The sequence below is a fragment of the Salvelinus alpinus genome, chromosome 2, assembly GCF_045679555.1.
Source record: "Salvelinus alpinus chromosome 2, SLU_Salpinus.1, whole genome shotgun sequence".
Taxonomy (NCBI): domain Eukaryota; kingdom Metazoa; phylum Chordata; class Actinopteri; order Salmoniformes; family Salmonidae; genus Salvelinus; species Salvelinus alpinus.
In genome coordinates, this window is record NC_092087.1 from 2,763,119 (window position 1) to 2,789,984 (window position 26,866).

Consider the following 26,866-nt stretch of genomic DNA (forward strand, 5'->3'; position numbering starts at 1 on the left):
GTAGCCATCCACAAGCTTCCCACAATAAGTTGGGTGAATGTTGGCCCATTCCTCCTGACAGAGCTGGTGTAACTGAGTCAGGTTTGTAGGCCTCCTTGCTCGCACACACTTTTTTAGTTCTGCCCACAAATTTTCGGTACGCCTGGCACCTACTACCATACCCCTTTCAAAGGAACCGGTACGCCTGGCACCTACTACCATACCCCTTTCAAAGGAACCGGTACGCCTGGCACCTACTACCATACCCCTTTCAAAGGAACCGGTACGCCTGGCACCTACTACCATACCCCTTTCAAAGGAACCGGTACGCCTGGCACCTACTACCATACCCCTTTCAAAGGAACCGGTACGCCTGGCACCCACTACCATACCCCTTTCAAAGGAACCGGTACGCCTGGCACCTACTACCATACCCCTTTCAAAGGAACCGGTACGCCTGGCACCTACTACCATACCCCTTTCAAAGGAACCGGTACGCCTGGCACCTACTACCATACCCCTTTCAAAGGAACCGGTACGCCTGGCACCTACTACCATACCCCTTTCAAAGGAACCGGTACGCCTGGCACCTACTACCATACCCCTTTCAAAGGAACCGGTACGCCTGGCACCTACTACCATACCCCTTTCAAAGGAACCGGTACGCCTGGCACCTACTACCATACCCCTTTCAAAGGAACCGGTACGCCTGGCACCTACTACCATACCCCTTTCAAAGGAACCGGTACGCCTGGCACCTACTACCATACCCCTTTCAAAGGAACCGGTACGCCTGGCACCTACTACCATACCCCTTTCAAAGGAACCGGTACGCCTGGCACCTACTACCATACCCCTTTCAAAGGAACCGGTACGCCTGGCACCTACTACCATACCCCTTTCAAAGGAACCGGTACGCCTGGCACCTACTACCATACCCCTTTCAAAGGAACCGGTACGCCTGGCACCTACTACTACTACTACTAACTTCAGTCTTTTGTCTTGCCCAATTGACTCAAGGTTTAGAAATCCTTCCTTGTCTCCTCCCCTTCATTTACACTGATTGAAGTGGATTTAACAAGTGACATCAATAAGGAATCAACGTTTTCACCTGGTCAGTCTGTCATGGAAAGAGCATGTTGTCCACTCAGTGTATATTTGAGTCCTGCTGGGGAGGGAGACACTAGTTCCTATGGTCTTACCGTCACATGAACTAGCCTTCCTCCAATCTGTGTACAGCACACACAGGTCAGTACAGGGTGATGGGATGCATGGGGGTCTAAAGCAGAAACATTCAACAGGTCAATAATGGGAGTGCTACAATCAACACTGCCAGTGGTGGAAATGAATGAGAGACAATATTTATTCAGATGAAAATAGAGTTTACTAAAATTGTTTAAAAAAAAGTGATTTATTTACAAGGCTTGTAACATTACATCATGATATAACACAATGTGGTTCTGTACCTCCAACAGACCAAGCAAGACATTATCCCATTCACATGACTAACCTGGTCCCAGGTCTGTTCCTGCTACAGCCAAACCTCTGATTAGTTTAGTACTAAGAATAGGAAGGAGTTATATAGTCTGGGAAAAGCAGGCCATGACACCTCATCCCAACATTAATACACTCCTTCAGCCCTAGACCTATAGAGATAGATCTCTCCTCCCTCTCTCCACTACAACCTATTCAGTCCTAGATCTCCATCTCTCCTCTACAGCCCCAGTAGTGTCTTGGCCTCCTCACTTTGGGCCATCAGGGTCTCACTGGCGTACTTCTGAAGGAGCTCCATCTTCTTCCTTCTCACCAACGCCTCCTCAATCTAGAAACACAAAGATTTATTCAAGAGGTTCTCACATCGCTCTGCTGTGTGTGTGTGTATGATGTGCCTCTTGCTAGCTGTCACTCAAATGGCGAGGGGCTGAAGTTCATTGGCTAGAACTCGAACTGCTAGGGTGCTGGCCCATTTACATACTAATAGATCAGCATTAATATACTGAGCCCCACTCAGACTAGTTGGAACATGACTTTCTACACAGTGTAGAGATGTGTGTGTGAATGCAGGCACCTCTTTCTGAGACGGCACAGGGACGTGAGCGATAAAGGATGTGAGAGTTCCATCCTCTCCTTCCATCTGTTCTCTAGTCTCGTCATCTGAATGCTGAGAGACAAATCAAAAGGTTAGGTTATCATCTGACTGCTGAGACAAATCAAAAGGTTAGGTTATCATCTGACTGCTGAGAGACAAATCAAAAGGTTAGGTTATCATCTGACTGCTGAGAGACAAATCAAAAGGTTAGGTTATCATCTGACTGCTGAGAGACAAATCAAAAGGTTAGGTTATCATCTGACTGCTGAGAGACAAATCAATAGGTTAGGTTATCATCTGACTGCTGAGAGACAAATCAAAAGGTTAGGTTATCATCTGACTGCTGAGAGACAAATCAAAAGGTTAGGTTATCATCTGACTGCTGAGAGACAAATCAAAAGGTTAGGTTATCATCTGACTGCTGAGAGACAGATCAAAAGGTTAGGTTATCATCTGACTGCTGAGAGACAAATCAAAAGGTTAGGTTATCATCTGACTGCTGAGAGACAAATCAAAAGGTTAGGTTATCATCTGACTGCTGAGAGACAAATCAAAAGGTTAGGTTATCATCTGACTGCTGAGAGACAAATCAAAAGGTTAGGTTATCATCTGACTGCTGAGACAAATCAAAAGGTTAGGTTATCATCTGACTGCTGAGAGACAAATCAAAAGGTTAGGTTATCATCTGACTGCTGAGAGACAAATCAAAAGGTTAGGTTATCATCTGACTGCTGAGAGACAAATCAAAAGGTTAGGTTATCATCTGACTGCTGAGAGACAAATCAAAAGGTTAGGTTATCATCTGAATGCTGAGAGACAGATACATGTTATGCTTACAAGTAGGCCACACATGGGAATACCTTTTGACTTTAAATGGCCAGTAAATGGGACCAGAGTCAGTATGTTTTGACTGATATTCACCTCATCCTCCTTTACGGCATACATGTGTTCCTCCTCTTCCTCTACCTCCTCTCTTCCTACGGCAAGACGCGCTTCTCTCTCCGTTTTCCATTTCTCCACTGCCTTCAATATCACTGAGACAACACACACACACGTTACTTGAGGCGACCATGTGTATTGGGTTAAGTATAGAGTTGTATTGGGTTATGTATAGTGTATTGGGTTAAGTATTGTGTATTGGGTTGTTTTGGGTTAAATATAGTGTATTGGGTTGTATTGGTCCCTGTGCCCAAGAACACTAAGGTAACCTGCCTAAATGACTACCGACCCGTAGCACTCACGTCGCTCAACGTGATCAAGACTAAGGAGATGATTCTCATCGACGGGGCTGTAGTGGAGCAGGTTGAGAGCGTCCACATCAACAAACTAACATGGTCCAAGCACACCAAGGCAGTCGTGAAGAGGGCACGACAAAACCTATTCCCCCTCAGAAGACTGAAAAGATTTGTCATGGGTCCTCAGATCCTCAAAAGGTTTTACAGCTGCACCATCGAGAGCATCCTGACCGGTTGCATCACCGCCTGGTATGGCAACTGCTCGACCTCCGACCGCAAGGCACTACAGAGGTTAGTGCGTATGGCTCAGTACATCACTGGGGCCAAGCTTCCTGCCATCCAGGACCTCTATACCAGGTGATGTCAGAGGAAGGCCCTAAAAATTGTCAAAGACTCCAGCCACCCTAGTCATAGACTGTTCTCTCTGCTACCGCACAGCAAGCGGTGCCGGAGCACCAAGTCTAGGTCCAAGAGGCTTTTAAACAGTTTCTACCCCCAAGCCATAAGACTCCTAAACATCTAGTCAAATGACTACCCAGTCTATTTGCATTGCCCCCAACCCCCTCCCTACGCTGCTACTCTGTTATCTATGCATAGTCACTTTAATAACTCTACCTACATGTACAAATGACCATCTGTACCGGTACCCTCTGTATATAGCCCGCTAATTATTTACTGCTGCGCTTTAATTATTTTATATTCTTATTCTCTTACTTTTTTGGGGGGGGGGGTATTTTCTTAACTGCATTGTTGGTTAAGGGCTTGTAAGCGTTTCACTGTTGTATTCGGGGCATGTGACAAATAGAATGTGATTTGATTGGGTTGTATTGGCCTAAGTATTGGCCTAAGTATTGGGTATTGGGTTGTATTGGGTTAAGCATTGTTTTTTTGTTTAACCTTTATTTAACTAGGCAAGTCAGTTAAGAACAAATTCTCATTTTCAATGACGGCCTAGGAACAGCGGGTTAACTGCCTTGTTCAGGGGCAGAACGACAGATGTTTACCTTGTCAGCTCGGGGATTCGATCTAGCAACCTTTTGGTTACTGGCCCAACGCTCTAAACACGAGGCTACCTGCCACCCCTTATTGGTCTAAGTATTGGGCTAAATATTGTGTATTGGGCTAAATATTGTGTAGTATTGGGTCACGTATTGTGTATTGGGCTAAATATTGTGTATTGGGTTGTATTGGGCTAAGTATTGTGTATTGGGTTAAGTATTGTGTATTGGGTTAAGTATTGTGTAGTATTGGGCTAAATATTGTGTATTGGGCTAAATTTGGCTAAATATTGTGTATTGGGTTAAGTATTGTGTATTGGGTTGTATTGAATTAAGACACAAATTCAGCGGAGAAATACCATGACACCAACAATACTACTTTGTTCTAGAATATCATGATGAAACGGAAAGCAGCAGACATGGAGAGTGAATGAGAGATTCGAGTTGAGGGTAGAGGCCAACCTCTCCCCGAGGGTAGAGGCCAACCTCTCCCCGAGGGTAGAGGCCAACCTCTCCCCGAGGGTAGAGGCCAACCTCTCCTCGAGGGTAGAGGCCAACCTCTCCTCGAGGGTAGAGGCCAACCTCTCCTCGAGGGTAGAGGCCAACCTCTCCTCGAGGGTAGAGGCCAACCTCTCCTCGAGGGTAGAGGCCAACCTCTCCTCGAGGGTAGAGGCCAACCTCTCCTCGAGGGTAGAGGCCAACCTCTCCTCGAGGGTAGAGGCCAACCTCTCCTCGAGTCGAGGGTAGAGGCCAACCTCTCCTCGAGTCGAGGGTAGAGGCCAACCTCTCCTCGAGTCGAGGGTAGAGGCCAACCTCTCCTCGAGTCGAGGGTAGAGGCCAACCTCTCCTCGAGTCGAGGGTAGAGGCCAACCTCTCCTAGAGTCGAGGGTAGAGGCCTCATGAGAGCGATTAGTGGTCCTGTGCTCCATGTATAAGACTATAATATTAGACAGTTACTCTAATAGAAAACACATGGACTCTGAATACCATCACATCACCCATTACTATCAGGTCACAAGACCACAGCAGGATACAGCTGGATAGAGCTCCTACACAGACAGCCTCCCTCTCTACTGGGACAGCAGAGGGACAGCCTAATGTTACAACCTGGGACAGCAGAGGAACAGCCTAATGTCACAACCTGGGACAGCAGAGGAACAGCCTAATGTCACAACCTGAGACAGCAGAGGGACAGCCTAACGTTACAACCTGGGACAGCAGAGGGACAGCCTAATGTCACAACATGGGACAGCAGAGGGACAGCCTAACGTTACAACCTGGGACAGCCTAACGTTACAACCTGGGACAGCCTAATGTTACAACCTGGGACAGCAGAGGGACAGCCTAATGTCACAACCTGGGACAGCAGAGGGACAGCCTAACGTTACAACCTGGGACAGCAGAGGAACAGCCTAACGTTACAACCTGGGACAGCAGAGGAACAGCCTAACGTTACAACCTGGGACAGCCTAACGTTACAACCTGGGACAGCCTAACGTTACAACCTGGGACAGCCTAACGTTACAACCTGGGACAGCAGAGGAACAGCCTAACGTTACAACCTGGGACAGCAGAGGAACAGCCTAATGTTACAACCTGGGACAGCAGAAGTACAGCCTAACGTTACAACCTGGGATAGCAGAGGGACAGCCTAGCGTTACAACCTGGGACAGCAGAGGAACAGCCTAACGTTACAACCTGGGACAGCAGAGGAACAGCCTAACGTTACAACCTGGGACAGCAGAGGGACAGCCTAACGTTACAACCTGGGACAGCAGAGGGACAGCCTAACGTTACAACTTGGGACAGCCTAACATTACAACCTGAGACAGCAGAGGGACAGCCTAATGTTACAACCTGGGACAGCCTAACGTTACAACCTGGGACAGCAGAGGGACAGCCTAATGTTACAACCTGGGACAGCCTAACGTTACAACCTGGGACAGCAGAGGGACAGCCTAACGTTACAACCTGGGACAGCCTAACGTTACAACCTGGGACAGCAGAGGGACAGCCTAACGTTACAACCTGGGACAGCCTAACGTTACAACCTGGGACAGCAGAGGGACAGCCTAACGTTACAACCTGGGACAGCAGAGGGACAGCCTAAAGTTACAACCTGGGACAGCAGAGGGACAGCCTAACGTTACAACCTGGGACAGCAGAGGGACAACCTAATGTTACAACCTGGGACAGCCTAACGTTACAACCTGGGACAGCAGAGGGACAGCCTAAAGTTACAACCTGGGACAGCAGAGGAACAGCCTAACGTTACAACCTGGGACAGCAGAGGAACAGCCTAATGTTACAACCTGGGACAGCAGAGGAACAGCCTAACGTTACAACCTGGGACAGCAGAGGAACAGCCTAACGTTACAACCTGGGACAGCAGAGGAACAGCCTAATGTCACAACCTGGGACAGCAGAGGAACAGCCTAATGTCACAACCTGAGACAGCAGAGGGACAGCCTAACGTTACAACCTGGGACAGCAGAGGGACAGCCTAATGTCACAACCTGGGACAGCAGAGGGACAGCCTAACGTTACAACCTGGGACAGCCTAACGTTACAACCTGGGACAGCAGAGGGACAGCCTAATGTTACAACCTGGGACAGCAGAGGGACAGCCTAATGTCACAACCTGGGACAGCAGAGGGACAGCCTAACGTTACAACCTGGGACAGCAGAGGAACAGCCTAACGTTACAACCTGGGACAGCAGAGGAACAGCCTAACGTTACAACCTGGGACAGCCTAACGTTACAACCTGGGACAGCCTAACGTTACAACCTGGGACAGCCTAACGTTACAACCTGGGACAGCCTAACGTTACAACCTGGGACAGCAGAGGAACAGCCTAACGTTACAACCTGGGACAGCAGAGGAACAGCCTAATGTTACAACCTGGGACAGCAGAAGTACAGCCTAACGTTACAACCTGGGATAGCAGAGGGACAGCCTAGCGTTACAACCTGGGACAGCAGAGGAACAGCCTAACGTTACAACCTGGGACAGCAGAGGGACAGCCTAACGTTACAACCTGGGACAGCAGAGGGACAGCCTAACGTTACAACTTGGGACAGCCTAACGTTACAACCTGAGACAGCAGAGGGACAGCCTAATGTTACAACCTGGGACAGCCTAACGTTACAACCTGGGACAGCAGAGGGACAGCCTAATGTTACAACCTGGGACAGCCTAACGTTACAACCTGGGACAGCAGAGGGACAGCCTAACGTTACAACCTGGGACAGCCTAACGTTACAACCTGAGACAGCAGAGGGACAGCCTAATGTTACAACCTGGGACAGCCTAACGTTACAACCTGGGACAGCAGAGGGACAGCCTAAAGTTACAACCTGGGACAGCAGAGGAACAGCCTAACGTTACAACCTGGGACAGCAGAGGAACAGCCTAATGTTACAACCTGGGACAGCAGAGGAACAGCCTAACGTTACAACCTGGGACAGCAGAGGAACAGCCTAACGTTACAACCTGGGACAGCCTAATGTTACAACCTGGGACAGCAGAGGAACACCCTAACGTTACAACCTGGGACAGCAGAGGAACAGCCTAACGTTACAACCTGGGACAGCAGAGGAACAGCCTAATGTCACAACCTGGGACAGCAGAGGAACAGCCTAATGTCACAACCTGAGACAGCAGAGGGACAGCCTAACGTTACAACCTGGGACAGCAGAGGGACAGCCTAATGTCACAACCTGGGACAGCAGAGGGACAGCCTAACGTTACAACCTGGGACAGCCTAACGTTACAACCTGGGACAGCAGAGGGACAGCCTAATGTTACAACCTGGGACAGCAGAGGGACAGCCTAATGTCACAACCTGGGACAGCAGAGGGACAGCCTAACGTTACAACCTGGGACAGCAGAGGAACAGCCTAACGTTACAACCTGGGACAGCAGAGGAACAGCCTAACGTTACAACCTGGGACAGCCTAACGTTACAACCTGGGACAGCCTAACGTTACAACCTGGGACAGCCTAACGTTACAACCTGGGACAGCCTAACGTTACAACCTGGGACAGCAGAGGAACAGCCTAACGTTACAACCTGGGACAGCAGAGGAACAGCCTAATGTTACAACCTGGGACAGCAGAAGTACAGCCTAACGTTACAACCTGGGATAGCAGAGGGACAGCCTAGCGTTACAACCTGGGACAGCAGAGGAACAGCCTAACGTTACAACCTGGGACAGCAGAGGGACAGCCTAACGTTACAACCTGGGACAGCAGAGGGACAGCCTAACGTTACAACTTGGGACAGCCTAACGTTACAACCTGAGACAGCAGAGGGACAGCCTAATGTTACAACCTGGGACAGCCTAACGTTACAACCTGGGACAGCAGAGGGACAGCCTAATGTTACAACCTGGGACAGCCTAACGTTACAACCTGGGACAGCAGAGGGACAGCCTAACGTTACAACCTGGGACAGCCTAACGTTACAACCTGAGACAGCAGAGGGACAGCCTAATGTTACAACCTGGGACAGCCTAACGTTACAACCTGGGACAGCAGAGGGACAGCCTAACGTTACAACCTGGGACAGCAGAGGGACAGCCTAAAGTTACAACCTGGGACAGCAGAGGGACAGCCTAACGTTACAACCTGGGACAGCAGAGGGACAGCCTAATGTTACAACCTGGGACAGCCTAACGTTACAACCTGGGACAGCAGAGGGACAGCCTAAAGTTACAACCTGGGACAGCAGAGGAACAGCCTAACGTTACAACCTGGGACAGCAGAGGAACAGCCTAATGTTACAACCTGGGACAGCAGAGGAACAGCCTAACGTTACAACCTGGGACAGCAGAGGAACAGCCTAACGTTACAACCTGGGACAGCCTAATGTTACAACCTGGGACAGCAGAGGAACACCCTAACGTTACAACCTGGGACAGCAGAGGAACAGCCTAACGTTACAACCTGGGACAGCAGAGGAACAGCCTAATGTTACAACCTGGGACAGCAGAGGAACAGCCTAACGTTACAACCTGGGACAGCAGAGGAACAGCCTAACGTTACAACCTGGGACAGCCTAATGTTACAACCTGGGACAGCAGAGGAACACCCTAACGTTACAACCTGGGACAGCAGAGGAACAGCCTAATGTTACAACCTGGGACAGCAGAGGAACAGCCTAATGTTACAACCTGGGACAGCAGAGGAACAGCCTAACGTTACAACCTGGGACAGCCTAACGTTACAACCTGGGACAGCAGAGGGACAGCCTAATGTTACAACCTGGGACAGCAGAGGGACAGCCTAACGTTACAACCTGGGACAGCAGAGGGACACCCTAACGTTACAACCTGGGACAGCAGAGGAACACCCTAACGTTACAACCTGGGACAGCAGAGGGACAGCCTAACGTTACAACTTGGGGAGGATATTAGGGAGGATGAATGAATCTACTGCAGCGGGGTGTCACAGAGCAGGGAGAATATGAATCTACTGCAGAGGGGTGACACACAGCAGGGAGGATATTAATCTACTGCAGAGGGGTGTCACAGAGCAGGGAGGATATTAATCTACTGCAGAGGGGTGTCACAGAGCGGGGAGGATATTAATCTACTGCAGAGGGGTGTCACAGAGCGGGGAGGATATTAATCTACTGCAGAGGGGTGTCACAGAGCAGGGAGGATATTAATCTACTGCAGAGGGGTGTCACAGAGCGGGGAGGATATTAATCTACTGCAGAGGGGTGTCACAGAGCAGGGAGGATATTAATCTACTGCAGAGGGGTGTCACAGAGCAGGGAGGATATTAATCTACTGCAGAGGGGTGTCACAGAGCAGGGAGGATATTAATCTACTGCAGAGGGGTGTCACAGAGCAGGGAGGATATTAATCTACTGCAGAGGGGTGTCACAGAGCAGGGAGGATATTAATCTACTGCAGAGGGGTGTCACAGAGCAGGGAGGATATTAATCTACTGCAGAGGGGTGTCACAGAGCAGGGAGGATATTAATCTACTGCAGAGGGGTGTCACAGAGCAGGGAGGATATTAATCTACTGCAGAGGGGTGTCACAGAGCAGGGACGATAGTAATCTACTGCAGAGGGGTGTCACAGAGCAGGGAGGATAGTAATCTACTGCAGAGGGGTGTCACAGAGCAGGGAGGATATTAATCTACTGCAGAGGGGTGTCACAGAGCAGGGAGGATATTAATCTACTGCAGAGGGGTGTCACAGAGCAGGGAGGATATTAATCTACTGCAGAGGGGTGTCACAGAGCAGGGAGGATATTAATCTACTGCAGAGGGGTGTCACAGAGCAGGGAGGATATTAATCTACTGCAGAGGGGTGTCACAGAGCAGGGAGGATATTAATCTACTGCAGAGGGGTGTCACAGAGCAGGGAGGATATTAATCTACTGCAGAGGGGTGTCACAGAGCAGGGAGGATATTAATCTACTGCAGAGGGGTGTCACAGAGCAGGGAGGATATTAATCTACTGCAGAGGGGTGTCACAGAGCAGGGAGGATATTAATCTACTGCAGAGGGGTGTCACAGAGCAGGGAGGATATTAATCTACTGCAGAGGGGTGTCACAGAGCAGGGAGGATATTAATCTACTGCAGAGGGGTGTCACAGAGCAGGGAGGATATTAATCTACTGCAGAGGGGTGTCACAGAGCAGGGAGGATAGTAATCTACTGCAGAGGGGTGTCACAGAGCAGGGAGGATATTAATCTACTGCAGAGGGGTGTCACAGAGCGGGGAGGATATTAATCTACTGCAGAGGGGTGTCACAGAGCAGGGAGGATATTAATCTACTGCAGAGGGGTGTCACAGAGCAGGGGGGATATTAGTCTACTGCAGAGGGGTGTCACAGAGCAGGGAGGATATGAATCTACTGCAGAGGGGTGTCACAGAGCAGGGAGGATATTAATCTACTGCAGAGGGGTGTCACAGAGCAGGGAGGATATTAATCTACTGCAGAGGGGTGTCACAGAGCGGGGAGGATATTAATCTACTGCAGAGGGGTGTCACAGAGCAGGGAGGATATTAATCTACTGCAGAGGGGTGTCACAGAGCGGGGAGGATATTAATCTACTGCAGAGGGGTGTCACAGAGCGGGGAGGATATGAATCTACTGCAGAGGGGTGTCACAGAGCAGGGAGGATATTAATCTACTGCAGAGGGGTGTCACAGAGCAGGGAGGATAGTAATCTACTGCAGAGGGGTGTCACAGAGCAGGGAGGATAGTAATCTACTGCAGAGGGGTGTCACAGAGCAGGGAGGATATTAATCTACTGCAGAGGGGTGTCACAGAGCGGGGAGGATATGAATCTACTGCAGAGGGGTGTCACAGAGCAGGGAGGATATTAATCTACTGCAGAGGGGTGTCACAGAGCGGGGAGGATATTAATCTACTGCAGAGGGGTGTCACAGAGCGGGGAGGATATGAATCTACTGCAGAGGGGTGTCACAGAGCAGGGAGGATATTAATCTACTGCAGAGGGGTGTCACAGAGCAGGGAGGATATTAATCTACTGCAGAGGGGTGTCACACGGCAGGGGACTACCTTCTTTTTCGTACTCTTGCTCCAGGGGGACGAGCGCCCCATCATCCTCATCTCTGTATCCGTAGTACTCAGCGTCGATGTCCTTCATTAGCTCCGCTCTGCTCTTCCTGGGGGGAGGAATGGCTGGGGGGGAGGGGGGGGGGTTATCAGTACACATCCAATAGTGGTATCAAACATGGTATTAACCTAAAGTATAAGTTGTCAGTAGACCTACGTTCTTTCTCAAACAGCTCTCTGACTCCAGGCAGGTCTTTGGCTGCTCCAAAGTATTTATATCCTCTGTTTCCTGGGACCTCCTTCCCTTCGTGGTCCAGCATCTTTGGTCCCACTCTCTGGTAGATACAAGACAACATTATTCACAACGAGACTAACACTGAGAGTCACTTCATATCTCATTACATCAGTGATCAGGTAATGACTTGACTCGCTGTTTGATTTGGCTTTTAGCCATTTTACCAGTGTCTTGGTTGTCTTCATGCGTTTCGTTCGTTCAGCTTTTCACTTTGAACTTATCTGCTCCACCACCTGTTTGAACACGACTTCTCCTACTCAGCTTTACGACAAAAACTTCTCCCACTAGGGTGTGAAACCTCCCGTTGCCTGCTGCTTGGATTACACCTGGCGATCTGTTCACCGTCTGCCCTGGCCTGTCTCCCCTGGCTGGTACAGGTACCCCCGCGCCACACTCCCCCTTCTCTCCCTGGCTGGTACAGGTACCCCCGCCACACTCCCCCCTCTCCCCCTGTCTGGTACAGAACCCCCCCGCCACACTGCCCCTCTCTCCCCGTCTGGTACAGGTACCCCTGCCACACTCCCCCTTTCTGTCTCTCCCAAGCTTTCGCTCACCTCCAACACACACACACACACACACACACACACACACACACACACACACACACACACACACACACACACACACACACACACACACACACACACACACACACACACACACACACACACACACACACACACACACACACACACACACACACACACACACACACACACACACACACACACACACTTTGGACTGATCTGAATTTTAGGTAGGCTAATTAACTTGCGAAGCTTATTATGTGAGCTTACTCAGAAACACTTTAATAAACTAGTATAGACCTTTTTATTTAACTACTGGACTCTGAGCTACTCAAGTTATCTTGTTGGGGCGAGTGACTCTTTGAAATTACAACCGCCCCAAGTTATTTTCTTTCTTGTCCTTTAAGGTATTTGCCTCATGACTCCTGCACGCTTTATTGACTATGAACTTGCTTGTTTACCCAGCCATGGGACAGACTATGTTTGTTCCCATACTCGCGACTGACTCTCTATTGGTTACACTGACTTTTGGCCTCCCATCCTATTCTAACCACCTCTCACCGGCTTTGTATTCATGTTACCTGATGAAATTGCTGCACAATATGATCTTGTTGCCATCTGATGCACATTCAGATGTCATAAATCAACACTGCAGAGCTCTCCCTGTCCTCTGCCGTGCCCTGATTGTATTACTGTTGATGATATCTGGAAATGTGCATGTACACCCTGGCCCATCTATGGTTGTTAACCCCAATTCTGACTTGTGCTCCGATTTCTGCTTCATGGATTTTTGCTCTTGTAAAAGCCTGTGTTTTCTACACATTAAGACTAGAAGATTAAACGTGTGGGTTCACAACTCCAGTTCAGATGTATAGGTTCTTATTGAGACATGGCTAAAAAAAGTGTTCTGTACATTGATGTTAATTAACCTATCTAGTTAGGAAAAAACATTGGCAAGACAGATCTTCCAAAGGTGGTGGAGTGGCAATCTTTACCAAGGAACACCTTCAGTGCTCAGTTGTCTCCACCAAGTCTGCCCACAAACAATTTTATTTGCTGATTTTAAGCATTACGTTTTCAAATAGCTCTTTGTTGACTGTTGCTGGGCATTATCGTCCTCCATCAGCATTGGCCTGTACCCTACCTGCCCTAAGCTCTCTCCTGGCCTGTACCCTACCTGCCCTAAGCTCTCTCCTGGCTCCTTACACCACGTCTGAATTTGTCCTGCTAGGTGACCTAAACTGGGACATGCTTAACTTCTTATGGCTTGGGGGCAGTATTGAGTAGCTTGGATGAATAAGGTGCCCAGAGTAAACTGCCTGCTACTCAGGCCCAGAAGCTAAGATATGCATATTATTAATATATTTGAATAGAAAACACTCTGAAGTTCCTAAAACTGTTTGAATGATATCTGTGAGTATAACAGAACTCATATGGCAGGCAAAAACCTGAGAAAAAAATCCAAACAGGAAGTGGGAAACCTGAGGTTTGTAGTTTTTCAGCTCTGTGCCTATCCAAGATATTTTGTGAAGTGCACCAGTCCCTCCTGTAGCAAAGCACCCCCACAACATGATGCTGCCACCCCCGTGCTTCACGGTTGGGATGGTGTTCTTCAGCTTGCAAGCCTCCCCCTTTTTCCTCCAAACATAACAATTGTCATTATGGCCAAAAACATATTTTTGTTTCATCAAACCAGAGGACATTTCTCCAAAAAGTACAATCTTTGTCCCCATGTACAGTTGCAAACTGTAGTCTGGCTTTTTATGGCGGTTTTGGAGCAGTGGCTTCTTCCTTGCTGAGCGGCCTTTCAGGTTATGTTGATATAGGACTCGTTCTACTGTGGATACAGATACTTTGTACCCGTTTTCTCCAGCATCTTCACAAGGTCCTTTGCTGTTGTTCTGGGATTGATTTGCAATTTTCTCACCAAAGTACATTTATCTCTAGGAGACAGAATGCATCTCCTTCCTGTGTGGTATGACGGCTGCGTGGTCCCATGATGTTTATACTTGCGTACTATTGTTTGTACAGATGAACGTGGTACCTTCAGGCATCGGGAAATTGCTCCCAAGGATGAACCAAACTTGTGGAGGTCCACAAATTTTTTTCTGAGGTCTTGGCTGATTTCTTTTGATTTTCCCATGATGTCAAGCAAAGAGACACAGTTTGAAGGCAGGTCTTGAAATACATCCACAGGTACACCTCCAATTGACTCAAATTATGTCAATTAGCCTATCAGAAGCTTCTAAAGCCATGACATCCTTTTCTGGAATTGTCCAAGCTGTTTAAAGGCACAGTCAACTTAGTGTATGTAAACTTGTGAACCACTGGAATTGTGATACAGTGAATTATAAGTGAAATAATCTGTCTGTAAACATTTGTTGGAAAAATGACTTGTCATGCACAAAGTAGATGTCCTAACGGACTTGCCAAGACTATAGTTTGTTAACAAGCAATTTGTGGAGTGGTTGAAAAACGAGTTTTAATGACTCCAAACTAAGTGTATGTAAACTTCCGACTTCAACTGTATCTAAATAGTGTAGTTGTTAGTGAATGTATTCGCGTCCTCTGTGTTGTTAGTGAATGTATTCGCGTCCTCTGTGTTGTTAGTGAATGTATTCGCGTCCTCTGTGTTGTTAGTGAATGTATTCGCGTCCTCTGTGTTGTTAGTGAATGTATTCGCGTCCTCTGTGTTGTTAGTGAATGTATTCGCGTCCTCTGTGTTGTTAGTGAATGTATTCGCGTCCTCTGTGTTGTTAGTGAATGTATTCGCGTCCTCTGTGTTGTTAGTGAATGTATTCGCGTCCTCTGTGTTGTTAGTGAATGTATTCGCGTCCTCTGTGTTGTTAGTGAATGTATTCGCGTCCTCTGTGTTGTTAGTGAATGTATTCACGTCCTTTGTGTTGTTAGTGAATGTATTAACGTCCTCTGTGTTGTTAGTGAATGTAACATGATGGACTGACAGGTTTAAATGTGATGATGTGAGAATGTATTTAATGGAAGGTGATAGAAACCGTTCCATCCTGGATGGAGGGGGCCACATAACCACCATAGGATAAAGGTTGAAATCTCCCAACTCTATTACCCCATAGTCGGGTCCTCCCAGCTCCTTGATCCTGACCTCCCAGTGACCTTTCTCTCTCAGCAGCTTATTGATCTCATCGTTCAGGTCCCGGATCTTAAACTCTCCCAGACCAGCTATCAGAGAGAACAACAGGCAAACACATGGATGAGGTTATGCTCTTCATTCATAAACATTTATTCCCGGTTCAATGTCACATGTAGGACAACTCACCGTTTTGAATCTGAGCAACTTTCTTGGAGATCTCACTGATAATCTGTCGTCTCCACTTCTCTGCTTTAGGCAGCTCAGTACATTCTGAGGCCAGGAACGGTCTCCTCTCCTGCAACAGTCAACACACACGTCAGGATCACAACACAAGAGCCACGACGACATTACTTTATGGTGTTCAGTGAACTCTGGGACAATAAATCGAACATTTGTAATCATTCCCCTAAAGGACATTAGGACATCATCATCATCTTCCTCACCCTGACTTTGCCCTCCTCCAGCTGAGCATTTCTGAACCGGGCCAAGGCCGTCCTGGGGAGACGAGGTGTATTTCACAAGTTAATACAAATACACACTGATTAATAAAACATTCCTGACCAGTACATAGAGTAGCCAGCCAGGGGCTCCCGGCCCGGGGGACTTGGCCACCTTGGGTTCAGCTCCGGTGCATCCTAACGCCCCCCCCCCCCCCCCCCGGTGCATCCTAACGCCCCCCTCTGGCGCATCCCTAACGCCCCCCTCTGGCGCATCCCTAACGCCCCCCTCTGGCGCATCCCTAACGCCCCCCTCTGGCGCATCCCTAACGCCCCCCTCTGGCGCATCCCTAACGCCCCCCTCTGGCGCATCCCTAACGCCCCCCTCTGGCGCATCCCTAACGCCCCCCTCTGGCGCATCCCTAACGCCCCCCTCTGGCGCATCCCTAACGCCCCCCTCTGGCGCATCCCTAACGCCCCCCTCTGGCGCATCCCTAACGCCCCCCTCTGGCGCATCCCTAACGCCCCCCTCTGGCGCATCCCTAACGCCCCCCTCTGGCGCATCCCTAACGCCCCCCTCTGGCGCATCCCTAACGCCCCCCTCTGGCGCATCCCTAACACCCCCCCCCCCCTCTGGTGCATCCCTAATGCCCCCCTCTGGCGCATCCCTAACGCCCCCCCCCCCTCTGGCGCATCCCTAACGCCCCCCTCTGGCGCATCCCTAACGCCCCCCTCTGGCGCATCCCTAACGCCCCCCCCCCCCCCCTCTGGCGCATCCCTAACGCCCCCCTCTGGTGCATCCCTAACGCCCCCCCCGGTGCATCCTAACGCCCCCCCCGGTGCATCCTAACGCCCCCCTCTGGCGCATCCCTAACGCCCCCCTCTGGCGCATCCCTAACGCCCCCCTCTGGCGCATCCCTAACGCCCCCCTCTGGCGCATCCCTAACGCCCCCCTCTGGCGCATCCCTAACGCCCCCCTCTGGCGCATCCCTAACGCCCCCCTCTGGCGCATCCCTAACGCCCCCCTCTGGCGCATCCCTAACGCCCCCCTCTGGCGCATCCCTAACGCCCCCCTCTGGCGCATCCCTAACGCCCCCCTCTGGCGCATCCCTAACGCCCCCCTCTGGCGCATCCCTAACGCCCCCCTCTGGCGCATCCCTAACGCCCCCCTCTGGCGCATCCCTAACGCCCCCCTCTGGCGCATCCCTAACGCCCCCCTCTGGCGCATCCCTAACGCCCCCCTCTGGCGCATCCCTAACTCCCCCCTCTGGCGCATCCCTAACGCCCCCCCCCCCCTCTGGCGCATCCCTAACGCCCCCCCCCCCCCCCCCTCTGGCGCGTCCCTAATGCCCCCCCCCCTCTGGTGCATCCCTAATGCCCTGTTTCAATCTGAAATACACAGAGAAACTGAATAAGTGTTAAATATATTCAGTTGATTCCCTACCAAGGTCAATACATTTCTGAAAATTGTTTCATTCTGTTTTAATGTGTGGATTCCGTTAGGGCCCTAACGGTCATATTTGGCCCAGAATGAGGCTCTCCACTACCACTAGTCTCCCTGCCGCTGAAAACATCTCCACAGCATGATGCTGCTACCTCCATGTTCCACTGTAGGGATGGTGCCAGGTTTCCTCCAGACGTGACGCCTGGCATTCAGGCCAAAGAGTTCAATCTTAGTTTCATCAAATCAAATTTTATTTTGTCACGTGCGCCGAAAACAACAGGTGTAGACCTTACAGTGAAATGCTTACTTACAAGCCTAACCAACAATGCAGTAAAGAAAAAATAAGTGTAAAGTATATATATATATTTTTTTAAATAACAGTAACAAATAATTAAAGAGCAGCAAGAAAAGATCATTAGCGTGGCTATATACAGGGGGTACCGGTTGGTCGAGGTAACATGTACATGTAGGTAGAGTTACAGTGACTATGCATCAGACAAGAGAATCTTGCTTCTCATGGTCTGAGAGTCCTTTAGGTGCCTTTTGGTCAAACTCCAAGAGGTCTGTCATGTGCCTTTTACTGAGGAGTGGCTTCCGTCTGGCCACTCTACCATAAAGGCCTGATTGCTGGAGTGCTGCAGAGATGGTTGTGCTTCTGGAAGGTTCTCCCATCTCCACAGAAGAACTCTGGAGCGCTGTCAGTGACCATCAGGTTCTTGGTCCCCTCCCTGAGTAAGGCCCTTCACCCCGATTGCTCAGTTTGGCTGGGCGGCCAGCCCTAGGAAGTGTCTTGGTGGTTCCAAACTTCTTCCATTTCAGAATGATGAGGCCACTGTGTTCTTGGGGACCTTTAATGCTGCAGAAATGTTTTGGTACCGTTCCCCAGATCTGTACCTCGACACAATCCTGTCTCGGAGCTCTACGGACAAATCCTTCGACTTCATGTCTGGTTTTTGCTCTGACATGCACTGTCAACTGTTGGACCTTATATAGACAGATGTGTGCCTTTCAAAATCATGTCCAATCAACTGAATTTACCACAGGTGGACTCCAATCAAGTTGTATAAATATCAAGGATGATCAATGGAAACAGGATGCACATGAGCTCAATTTCGAGTCTCATAGCGAAGGGTCTGAATACTTATGTAAATAAGGTATCAGTTTTTTATTTTTAATACCTTTGCAAAATTTTCTAAAAACCTGTTTTCACTTTGTCATTATGGGGTATTGTGTGTAGATTGATGTTATTTATTTCATCCATTTCAGAATAAGGCCGTAACAAAATGTGGAAAAAGTCAAGGGGTCTGAATACTTTCCGAATGCACTGTACAACCACATGGCATGATTTATGAATGGCAAAGGGATATTTTTTATTTTATTTAACTAGGCAAGTCAGTTAAGAACTAATTCTTATTTACATTGACAGCCTAGTAACAGTGGGTTAACTGCCTTGTTCAGGAGCAGAACCAAAGATTTTTACCTTGTCAGCTCGGGGATTCGATCTTGCAACCTTTCGGTTACTGTCCCAACGCTCTAACCACTAGGCTACCCTGCCGCCCCATAGAGACTTTATTCAGTCAGTTTAACACCTTTTAAATCAACTAGTCAGCACTTGCTGTTCAGTTGTCAATCAACACACAGTAAATAGCCTACTGTTGTCACGACTGAGTGGCTGGCTATGTGAAACACACAAAATAAAATAAATGAGTGTGTCAGAAAATAATTAGTCTAAGAGGATTAACTCATCATTAGCACTTACATTATATGGGACATGCAAATTCATGAGCATCATGCTTTCTCTCCCTCCTTGGTGTAAAGAAATTCAACTGCAACTAGAGATCTGTATGTAATAATGAGATGCTCACGTCTCCACCCTAACAACGGGAGTTGTTGTCTCAAAGGCGGGAAGGCAGGAGACCAAATTAAGTCCATAGAAATGCATAGGGCTTATTTTGGACAGATCTTGGCGAGAGTGAAACCTGTCGCTTCGCCTCTTCCTCTCTGCTGTATTTCCGTCATCGCTGGCTTTGTGACTGACAGGTGCCTGTCCTATCAATAGATCACTAGGAGATACATACCATTCATTCAAGCAGGAAAGGACGACAGACTAGCGAATTGAAACTTTTAAATGAAAAGTAGCCTAGTTAATATGAAGTGGAAATAGTAGCTGGCTGAAAATGAGTCTGTAGCCAGCTGATTAGTCGACAGCCGGGGTCAGTCAGACACCAGAGCATAACATAGTGAATGACATGTTCAGTGGCTACATGACAGAGACACCACATGGACTATAAACAGAAATAGCATCAGTATTCTCTCACATTAATTTGACAGTAGGCCTATAGCTCAAATATAATCAAAATATAAAGGCAAGCATATACTTACATGGCCTTCTCCGCATTACGAGCCTATTAGAAAGAAAACAATAAATGGTCAATCCATTTGAACCCAATCCCTTTTTGACAGCACCCCTTTCTATTTCAACAAAACTTTTCATTCATATTTGCCCATTTTAGCAGCGCTCAGAAAGTGAATTTTTGCACCTAAATGCCAAAACAAAAGATAACAGGGTTTTTAACTTGCCCATGTACGAAAGATGTTTTACTTGTGCGAAAAAGAGTCCATAACACCATCGGCCAAAAGGGTGACTGCAAACTAGTAAAGTACATAGGAGGGATCTGAAATAATTGTCTGCGCTTGGTTGGTGACCACCGCCATAGACGATGTTAACGCCCCCTAGCGGACAGCTAAAAAATAAAATGTACAATAAAAAAAGACTGCTACGCATTTAGCTGGCATGCTACAGGAGAGACCAGAGGAATCATAACACTGATAAAAAATATATTTAGTGGAGCCAAATCTTTTATAGCTTATTCCCCTGATGGAGCTGTGGCATGAAAGACCTGTGTAGTAGTCTAGGTCTATATGTGGTACTAAAGACCTGTGTAGTAGTCTAGGCCTATCTGTGGTACTAAAGACCTGTGTAGTAGTCTAGGCCTATCTGTGGTACTAAAGACCTGTGTAGTAGTCTAGGCCTATCTGTAGTACTAAAGACCTGTGTAGTAGTCTAGGCCCATCTGTGGTACTAAAGACCTGTGTAGTAGTCTAGGTCTATATGTGGTACTAAAGACCTGTGTAGTAGTCTAGGCCTATCTGTAGTACTATAGAGCTGGTCCACTGAGTGGTTTAATAGACCAGGTCATATCCACTGAGTGGTTTAATAGACCAGGTCATATCCACTGAGTGGTTTAATAGACCAGGTCATATCCACTGAGTGGTTTAATAGACCAGGTCATATCCACTGAGTGGTTTAATAGACCAGGTCATATTCACTGAGTGGTTTAATAGACCAGGTCATATCCACTGAGTGGTTTAATAGACCAGGTCATATTCACTGAGTGGTTTAATAGACCAGGTCATATCCACTGAGTGGTTTAATAGACCAGGTCATAGCCACTGAGTGGTTTAATAGACCAGGTCATATCCACTGAGTGGTTTGATAGACCAGGTCATAGCCACTGAGTGGTTTAATAGACCAGGTCATATCCACTGAGTGGTTTGATAGACCAGGTCATATCCACTGAGTGGTTTAATAGACCAGGTCATATCCACTGAGTGGTTTAATAGACCAGGTCATATCCACTGAGTGGTTTAATAGACCAGGTCATATCCACTGAGTGGTTTAATAGACCAGGTCATATTCATATCCACTGAGTGGTTTGATAGACCAGGTCATATTCATATCCACTGAGTGGTTTGATAGACCAGGTCATATTCATATCCACTGAGTGGTTTAATAGACCAGGTCATATCCACTGAGTGGTTTAATAGACCAGGTCATATTCATATCCACTGAGTGGTTTAATAGACCAGGTCATATCCACTGAGTGGTTTAATAGACCAGGTCATATTCATATCCACTGAGTGGTTTAATAGACCAGGTCATATCCACTGAGTGGTTTGATAGACCAGGTCATATTCATATCCACTGAGTGGTTTAATAGACCAGGTCATATCCACTGAGTGGTTTAATAGACCAGGTCATATTCATATCCACTGAGTGGTTTAATAGACCAGGTCATATCCACTGAGTGGTTTAATAGACCAGGTCATAGCCACTGAGTGGTTTAATAGACCAGGTCATATTCATATCCACTGAGTGGTTTAATAGACCAGGTCATATTCATATCCACTGAGTGGTTTAATAGACCAGGTCATATCCACTGAGTGGTTTAATAGACCAGGTCATATCCACTGAGTGGTTTAATAGACCAGTTCATATCCACTGAGTGGTTTAATAGACCAGGTCATATCCACTGAGTGGTTTAATAGACCAGGTCATATCCACTGAGTGGTTTAATAGACCAGGTCATATTCATATCCACTGAGTGGTTTAATAGACCAGGTCATATCCACTGAGTGGTTTAATAGACCAGGTCATATCCACTGAGTGGTTTAATAGACCAGGTAATATCCACTGAGTGGTTTAATAGACCAGGTCATATTCATATCCACTGAGTGGTTTAATAGACCAGGTCATATCCACTGAGTGGTTTAATAGACCAGGTCATATTCACTGAGTGGTTTAATAGACCAGGTCATATCCACTGAGTGGTTTAATAGACCAGGTCATATTCACTGAGTGGTTTAATAGACCAGGTCATATCCACTGAGTGGTTTAATAGACCAGGTCATAGCCACTGAGTGGTTTAATAGACCAGGTCATATCCACTGAGTGGTTTGATAGACCAGGTCATAGCCACTGAGTGGTTTAATAGACCAGGTCATATCCACTGAGTGGTTTGATAGACCAGGTCATATCCACTGAGTGGTTTAATAGACCAGGTCATATCCACTGAGTGGTTTAATAGACCAGGTCATATCCACTGAGTGGTTTAATAGACCAGGTCATATTCATATCCACTGAGTGGTTTGATAGACCAGGTCATATCCACTGAGTGGTTTAATAGACCAGGTCATATTCATATCCACTGAGTGGTTTAATAGACCAGGTCATATCCACTGAGTGGTTTAATAGACCAGGTCATAGCCACTGAGTGGTTTAATAGACCAGGTCATATTCATATCCACTGAGTGGTTTAATAGACCAGGTCATATTCATATCCACTGAGTGGTTTAATAGACCAGGTCATATCCACTGAGTGGTTTAATAGACCAGGTCATATTCATATCCACTGAGTGGTTTAATAGACCAGGTCATATCCACTGAGTGGTTTAATAGACCAGGTCATAGCCACTGAGTGGTTTAATAGACCAGGTCATATCCACTGAGTGGTTTAATAGACCAGTTCATATCCACTGAGTGGTTTAATAGACCAGGTCATATCCACTGAGTGGTTTAATAGACCAGGTCATATCCACTGAGTGGTTTAATAGACCAGGTCATATCCACTGAGTGGTTTAATAGACCAGGTCATATTCATATCCACTGAGTGGTTTGATAGACCAGGTCATATCCACTGAGTGGTTTAATAGACCAGGTCATATCCACTGAGTGGTTTAATAGACCAGGTCATATCCACTGAGTGGTTTAATAGACCAGGTCATATCCACTGAGTGGTTTAATAGACCAGGTCATATCCACCGAGTGGTTTAATAGACCAGGTCATATCCACCGAGTGGTTTAATAGGCCAGGTCATATCCACTGAGTGGTTTAATAGACCAGGTCATATCCACTGAGTGGTTTAATAGACCAGGTCATATCCACTGAGTGGTTTAATAGACCAGGTCATATCCACTGAGTGGTTTAATAGACCAGGTCATATCCACTGAGTGGTTTAATAGACCAGGTCATATCCACTGAGTGGTTTAATAGACCAGGTCATATTCATATCCACTGAGTGGTTTAATAGACCAGGTCATATTCATATCCACTGAGTGGTTTAATAGACCAGGTCATATTCATATCCACTGAGTGGTTTAATAGACCAGGTCATATCCACCGAGTGGTTTAATAGACCAGGTCATATCCACCGAGTGGTTTAATAGACCAGGTCATATCCACCGAGTGGTTTAATAGGCCAGGTCATATCCACCGAGTGGTTTAATAGGCCAGGTCATATCCACCGAGTGGTTTAATAGGCCAGGTCATATCCACCGAGTGGTTTAATAGGCCAGGTCATATCCACCGAGTGGTTTAATAGGCCAGGTCATATCCACCGAGTGGTTTAATAGACCAGGTCATATCCACTGAGTGGTTTAATAGACCAGGTCATATCCACTGAGTGGTTTAATAGACCAGGTCATATTCATATCCACTGAGTGGTTTAATAGACCAGGTCATATCCACTGAGTGGTTTAATAGACCAGGTCATATCCACTGAGTGGTTTAATAGACCAGGTCATATCCACTGAGTGGTTTAATAGACCAGGTCATATCCACTGAGTGGTTTAATAGACCAGGTCATATCCACTGAGTGGTTTAATAGACCAGGTCATATCCACTGAGTGGTTTAATAGACCAGGTCATATCCACTGAGTGGTTTAATAGACCAGGTCATATCCACTGAGTGGTTTAATAGACCAGGTCATATCCACTGAGTGGTTTAATAGACCAGGTCATATCCACTGAGTGGTTTAATAGACCAGGTCATATCCACTGAGTGGTTTAATAGACCAGGTCATATCCACTGAGTGGTTTAATAGAACAGGTCATATCCACTGAGTTGTTTAATAGAACAGGTCATATCCACTGAGTGGTTTAATAGGCCAGGTCATATCCACTGAGTGGTTTAATAGGCCAGGTCATATCCACCGAGTGGTTTAATAGGCCAGGTCATATCCACCGAGTGGTTTAATAGGCCAGGTCATATCCACTGAGTGGTTTAATAGACCAGGTCATATCCACTGAGTGGTTTAATAGACCAGGTCATATTCATATCCACTGAGTGGTTTAATAGACCAGGTCATATTCATATCCACTGAGTGGTTTAATAGACCAGGTCATATTCATATCCACTGAGTGGTTTAATAGGCCAGGTCATATCCACTGAGTGGTTTAATAGACCAGGTCATATCCACTGAGTGGTTTAATAGACCAGGTCATATCCACTGAGTGGTTTAATAGACCAGGTCATATCCACTGAGTGGTTTAATAGACCAGGTCATATCCACTGAGTGGTTTAATAGACCAGGTCATATCCACTGAGTGGTTTAATAGACCAGGTCATATTCATATCCACTGAGTGGTTTGATAGACCGGGTCAAAGATATGGACTGACACAACAATCAGACAGACACTGGAGTGTCCGCTAGAAAAATAACCAAGATCATCCAACAGTCAAGAGAGAGAAACAACATCTTCTGACTGGATATTTTGCACTGCTTTGGTGAGACTAGCTGTTTACATTGTTCCCTTGCTTTGTGTAAATATAACATATTAATTGAAATGGGCTATAGTAAATAGGAATATAGGTAATTTACTCAGAAAGTAAACTATGCCCTGCTGTGTGCTGGGGCAGCGCCACTACCTGATCCAATTCTGATCGGAGTAGTAGTTTGATAGTGATGTTTTTTACTTGTCCATTCGAACAACTGAAATGTATATTCTGGTTGTCCGACTTTTCTCTTCGTCTTCCTCCATTTACCCCAGACAAGTAGACAAGTCTCCAATTTATTATGAACTTGTATCTATTCAGGGTAGCCCAACTGAGACCAGGGTTACATTCCCAATGGTGTACTGAGTACAAACATTTTGTCACAACATGAAGAACAATTAAGATCACAATTAAGACAAGAATAAAAATAACAAGGCACAACCTTAACACTACAAATATACTACTACAATCAAAACAACTGCAATCCTCAATGAATTCACTCAACAACAGAGTCCTAAACTGTCCTAGGGGGACTATGGGATCCTCAGTGAATTCACTCAACAACAGAGTCCTAAACTGTCCTAGGGGGACTATGGGATCCTCAGTGAATTCACTCAACAACAGAGTCCTAAACTGTCCTAGGGGGACTATGGGATCAAGATGCAAGGAATTTTGTAGGTTTTTCCAACAATTTGGAGAAGGAGGATTTACCTAAATTGGTAGAGACCAGAGGGACCTCAAGAGTTAACCAATCCTGCTAGTGGGTTTGGTATCTCATTATTTTATATGTTAGCAACAGAGTTAGGTAAGTTGGAAGCTTGTGTAGTAGGGTTTTGGAAACAAAAATGGAATAATGAATTGATCTACAGGACTTTAATGAGGGCCAGCCAACCTTTTGATACAGGATGCAGTGGTGAGTATTAAAACTGTCACCAGTGATAAAACAAATGGCGCTATCTTAGACAGCATCCAAAGGTTTAAGAGTAGTAGCTGCTGCAATCTGTTAAATGGTGTCACCATAATCAAGAACCGGCAAGTTGACTGTACACTCTGCTTCCTGCTATTTAGGGAGGCAATATCTATTTCAAAACAACAACAAAAAGCCCACTTTAAATCTGAACTTTTTGACTAGGTGGAATCCCGAGCAGTCTAAGTGTCGAGTCTGTTGATGTGCCCTTGAGCAAGGCACTTTACCCTAATTGCTCCTGTAAGTCCCTCTAGAACGTCTGCTAAATGACTAAAATGTAAATGATTGCAATAACGGTCAACTTTGAGCGCCTATACCTCCTGAATGTTTTGGCAACCAGGTCCAAAAAGTTACGTTCTGACCACATCTCCCATATGCAAACATGTATGGAAAGTTGTTTGAATCAAATGAGATGCTGTCAAAAAGTGATGGATTTACCCTAAGTTGAAAGTTAGTTGTGCGTTTCTTACAGCTATGAAAATCAGTAGTATCACGTGGTTCATGGGAAATTAACTCAAACAATTAGCTAGTTAGTCGAGGAACATTTAAAACATTTGTGATAACAAGCTAGCTTCTAGGGCTAGCAGCTAAAGTTAGCCAGCTAGATAATAGCAAGATTGTTAGCTACATTAACTTCTTAAATTATGACTTATCTCTGACTAAATAAATGAAGTACGTTTATTACTTACCATATATATTGATTAGCTAGCTAAAGTAGTTACTTCAGTCTTTGAACACCTCTTCCAAAACGTTTGCTAGATGTTTTTCACAAGTTGAAAGCGGATGCACCAAAGACAATACCATATGAAGATAGGCTAAAACTGCTTCTCCAATAGAAATCCCCAATCACACGTGTAGGCGATGTCATGGCGACGTTGGCTAGATAAGCTCATGCGCAGAAACTA

At 46.8% G+C, this 26,866-nt stretch overlaps 1 protein-coding gene across 1 annotated transcript; it reads right to left on the bottom strand.

Moving 5' to 3' along the window:
* Nucleotides 1-1,340: 1,340 nt before the first annotated feature.
* On the bottom strand, nucleotides 1,341-26,817 carry isy1 (ISY1 splicing factor homolog). The gene is made up of 10 exons (XM_071364904.1): nucleotides 26,651-26,817; nucleotides 20,042-20,064; nucleotides 16,222-16,273; nucleotides 15,965-16,073; nucleotides 15,755-15,867; nucleotides 12,065-12,182; nucleotides 11,851-11,973; nucleotides 2,990-3,102; nucleotides 2,048-2,140; nucleotides 1,341-1,801 (listed from the first exon to the last, which is right to left on the bottom strand). Exons 1-10 carry the CDS (start codon nucleotides 26,651-26,653, stop codon nucleotides 1,694-1,696), a joined length of 855 nt encoding a protein of 284 aa, XP_071221005.1. The 5' UTR covers nucleotides 26,654-26,817; the 3' UTR covers nucleotides 1,341-1,693.
* Between the last annotated feature and the right edge of the window lie 49 nt (nucleotides 26,818-26,866).

Excerpts from the sequence above, each read along its gene's own strand:
- isy1 (XM_071364904.1), bottom strand. Across the intron at positions 16,074-16,221 it reads TGGAGGAGGGCAAAGTCAGG|GAGAGGAGACCGTTCCTGGC; the intron begins GTGAGGAAGATG and ends TGACTGTTGCAG. Across the intron at positions 2,141-2,989 it reads ATGCCGTAAAGGAGGATGAG|CATTCAGATGACGAGACTAG; the intron begins GTGAATATCAGT and ends TTTGTCTCTCAG.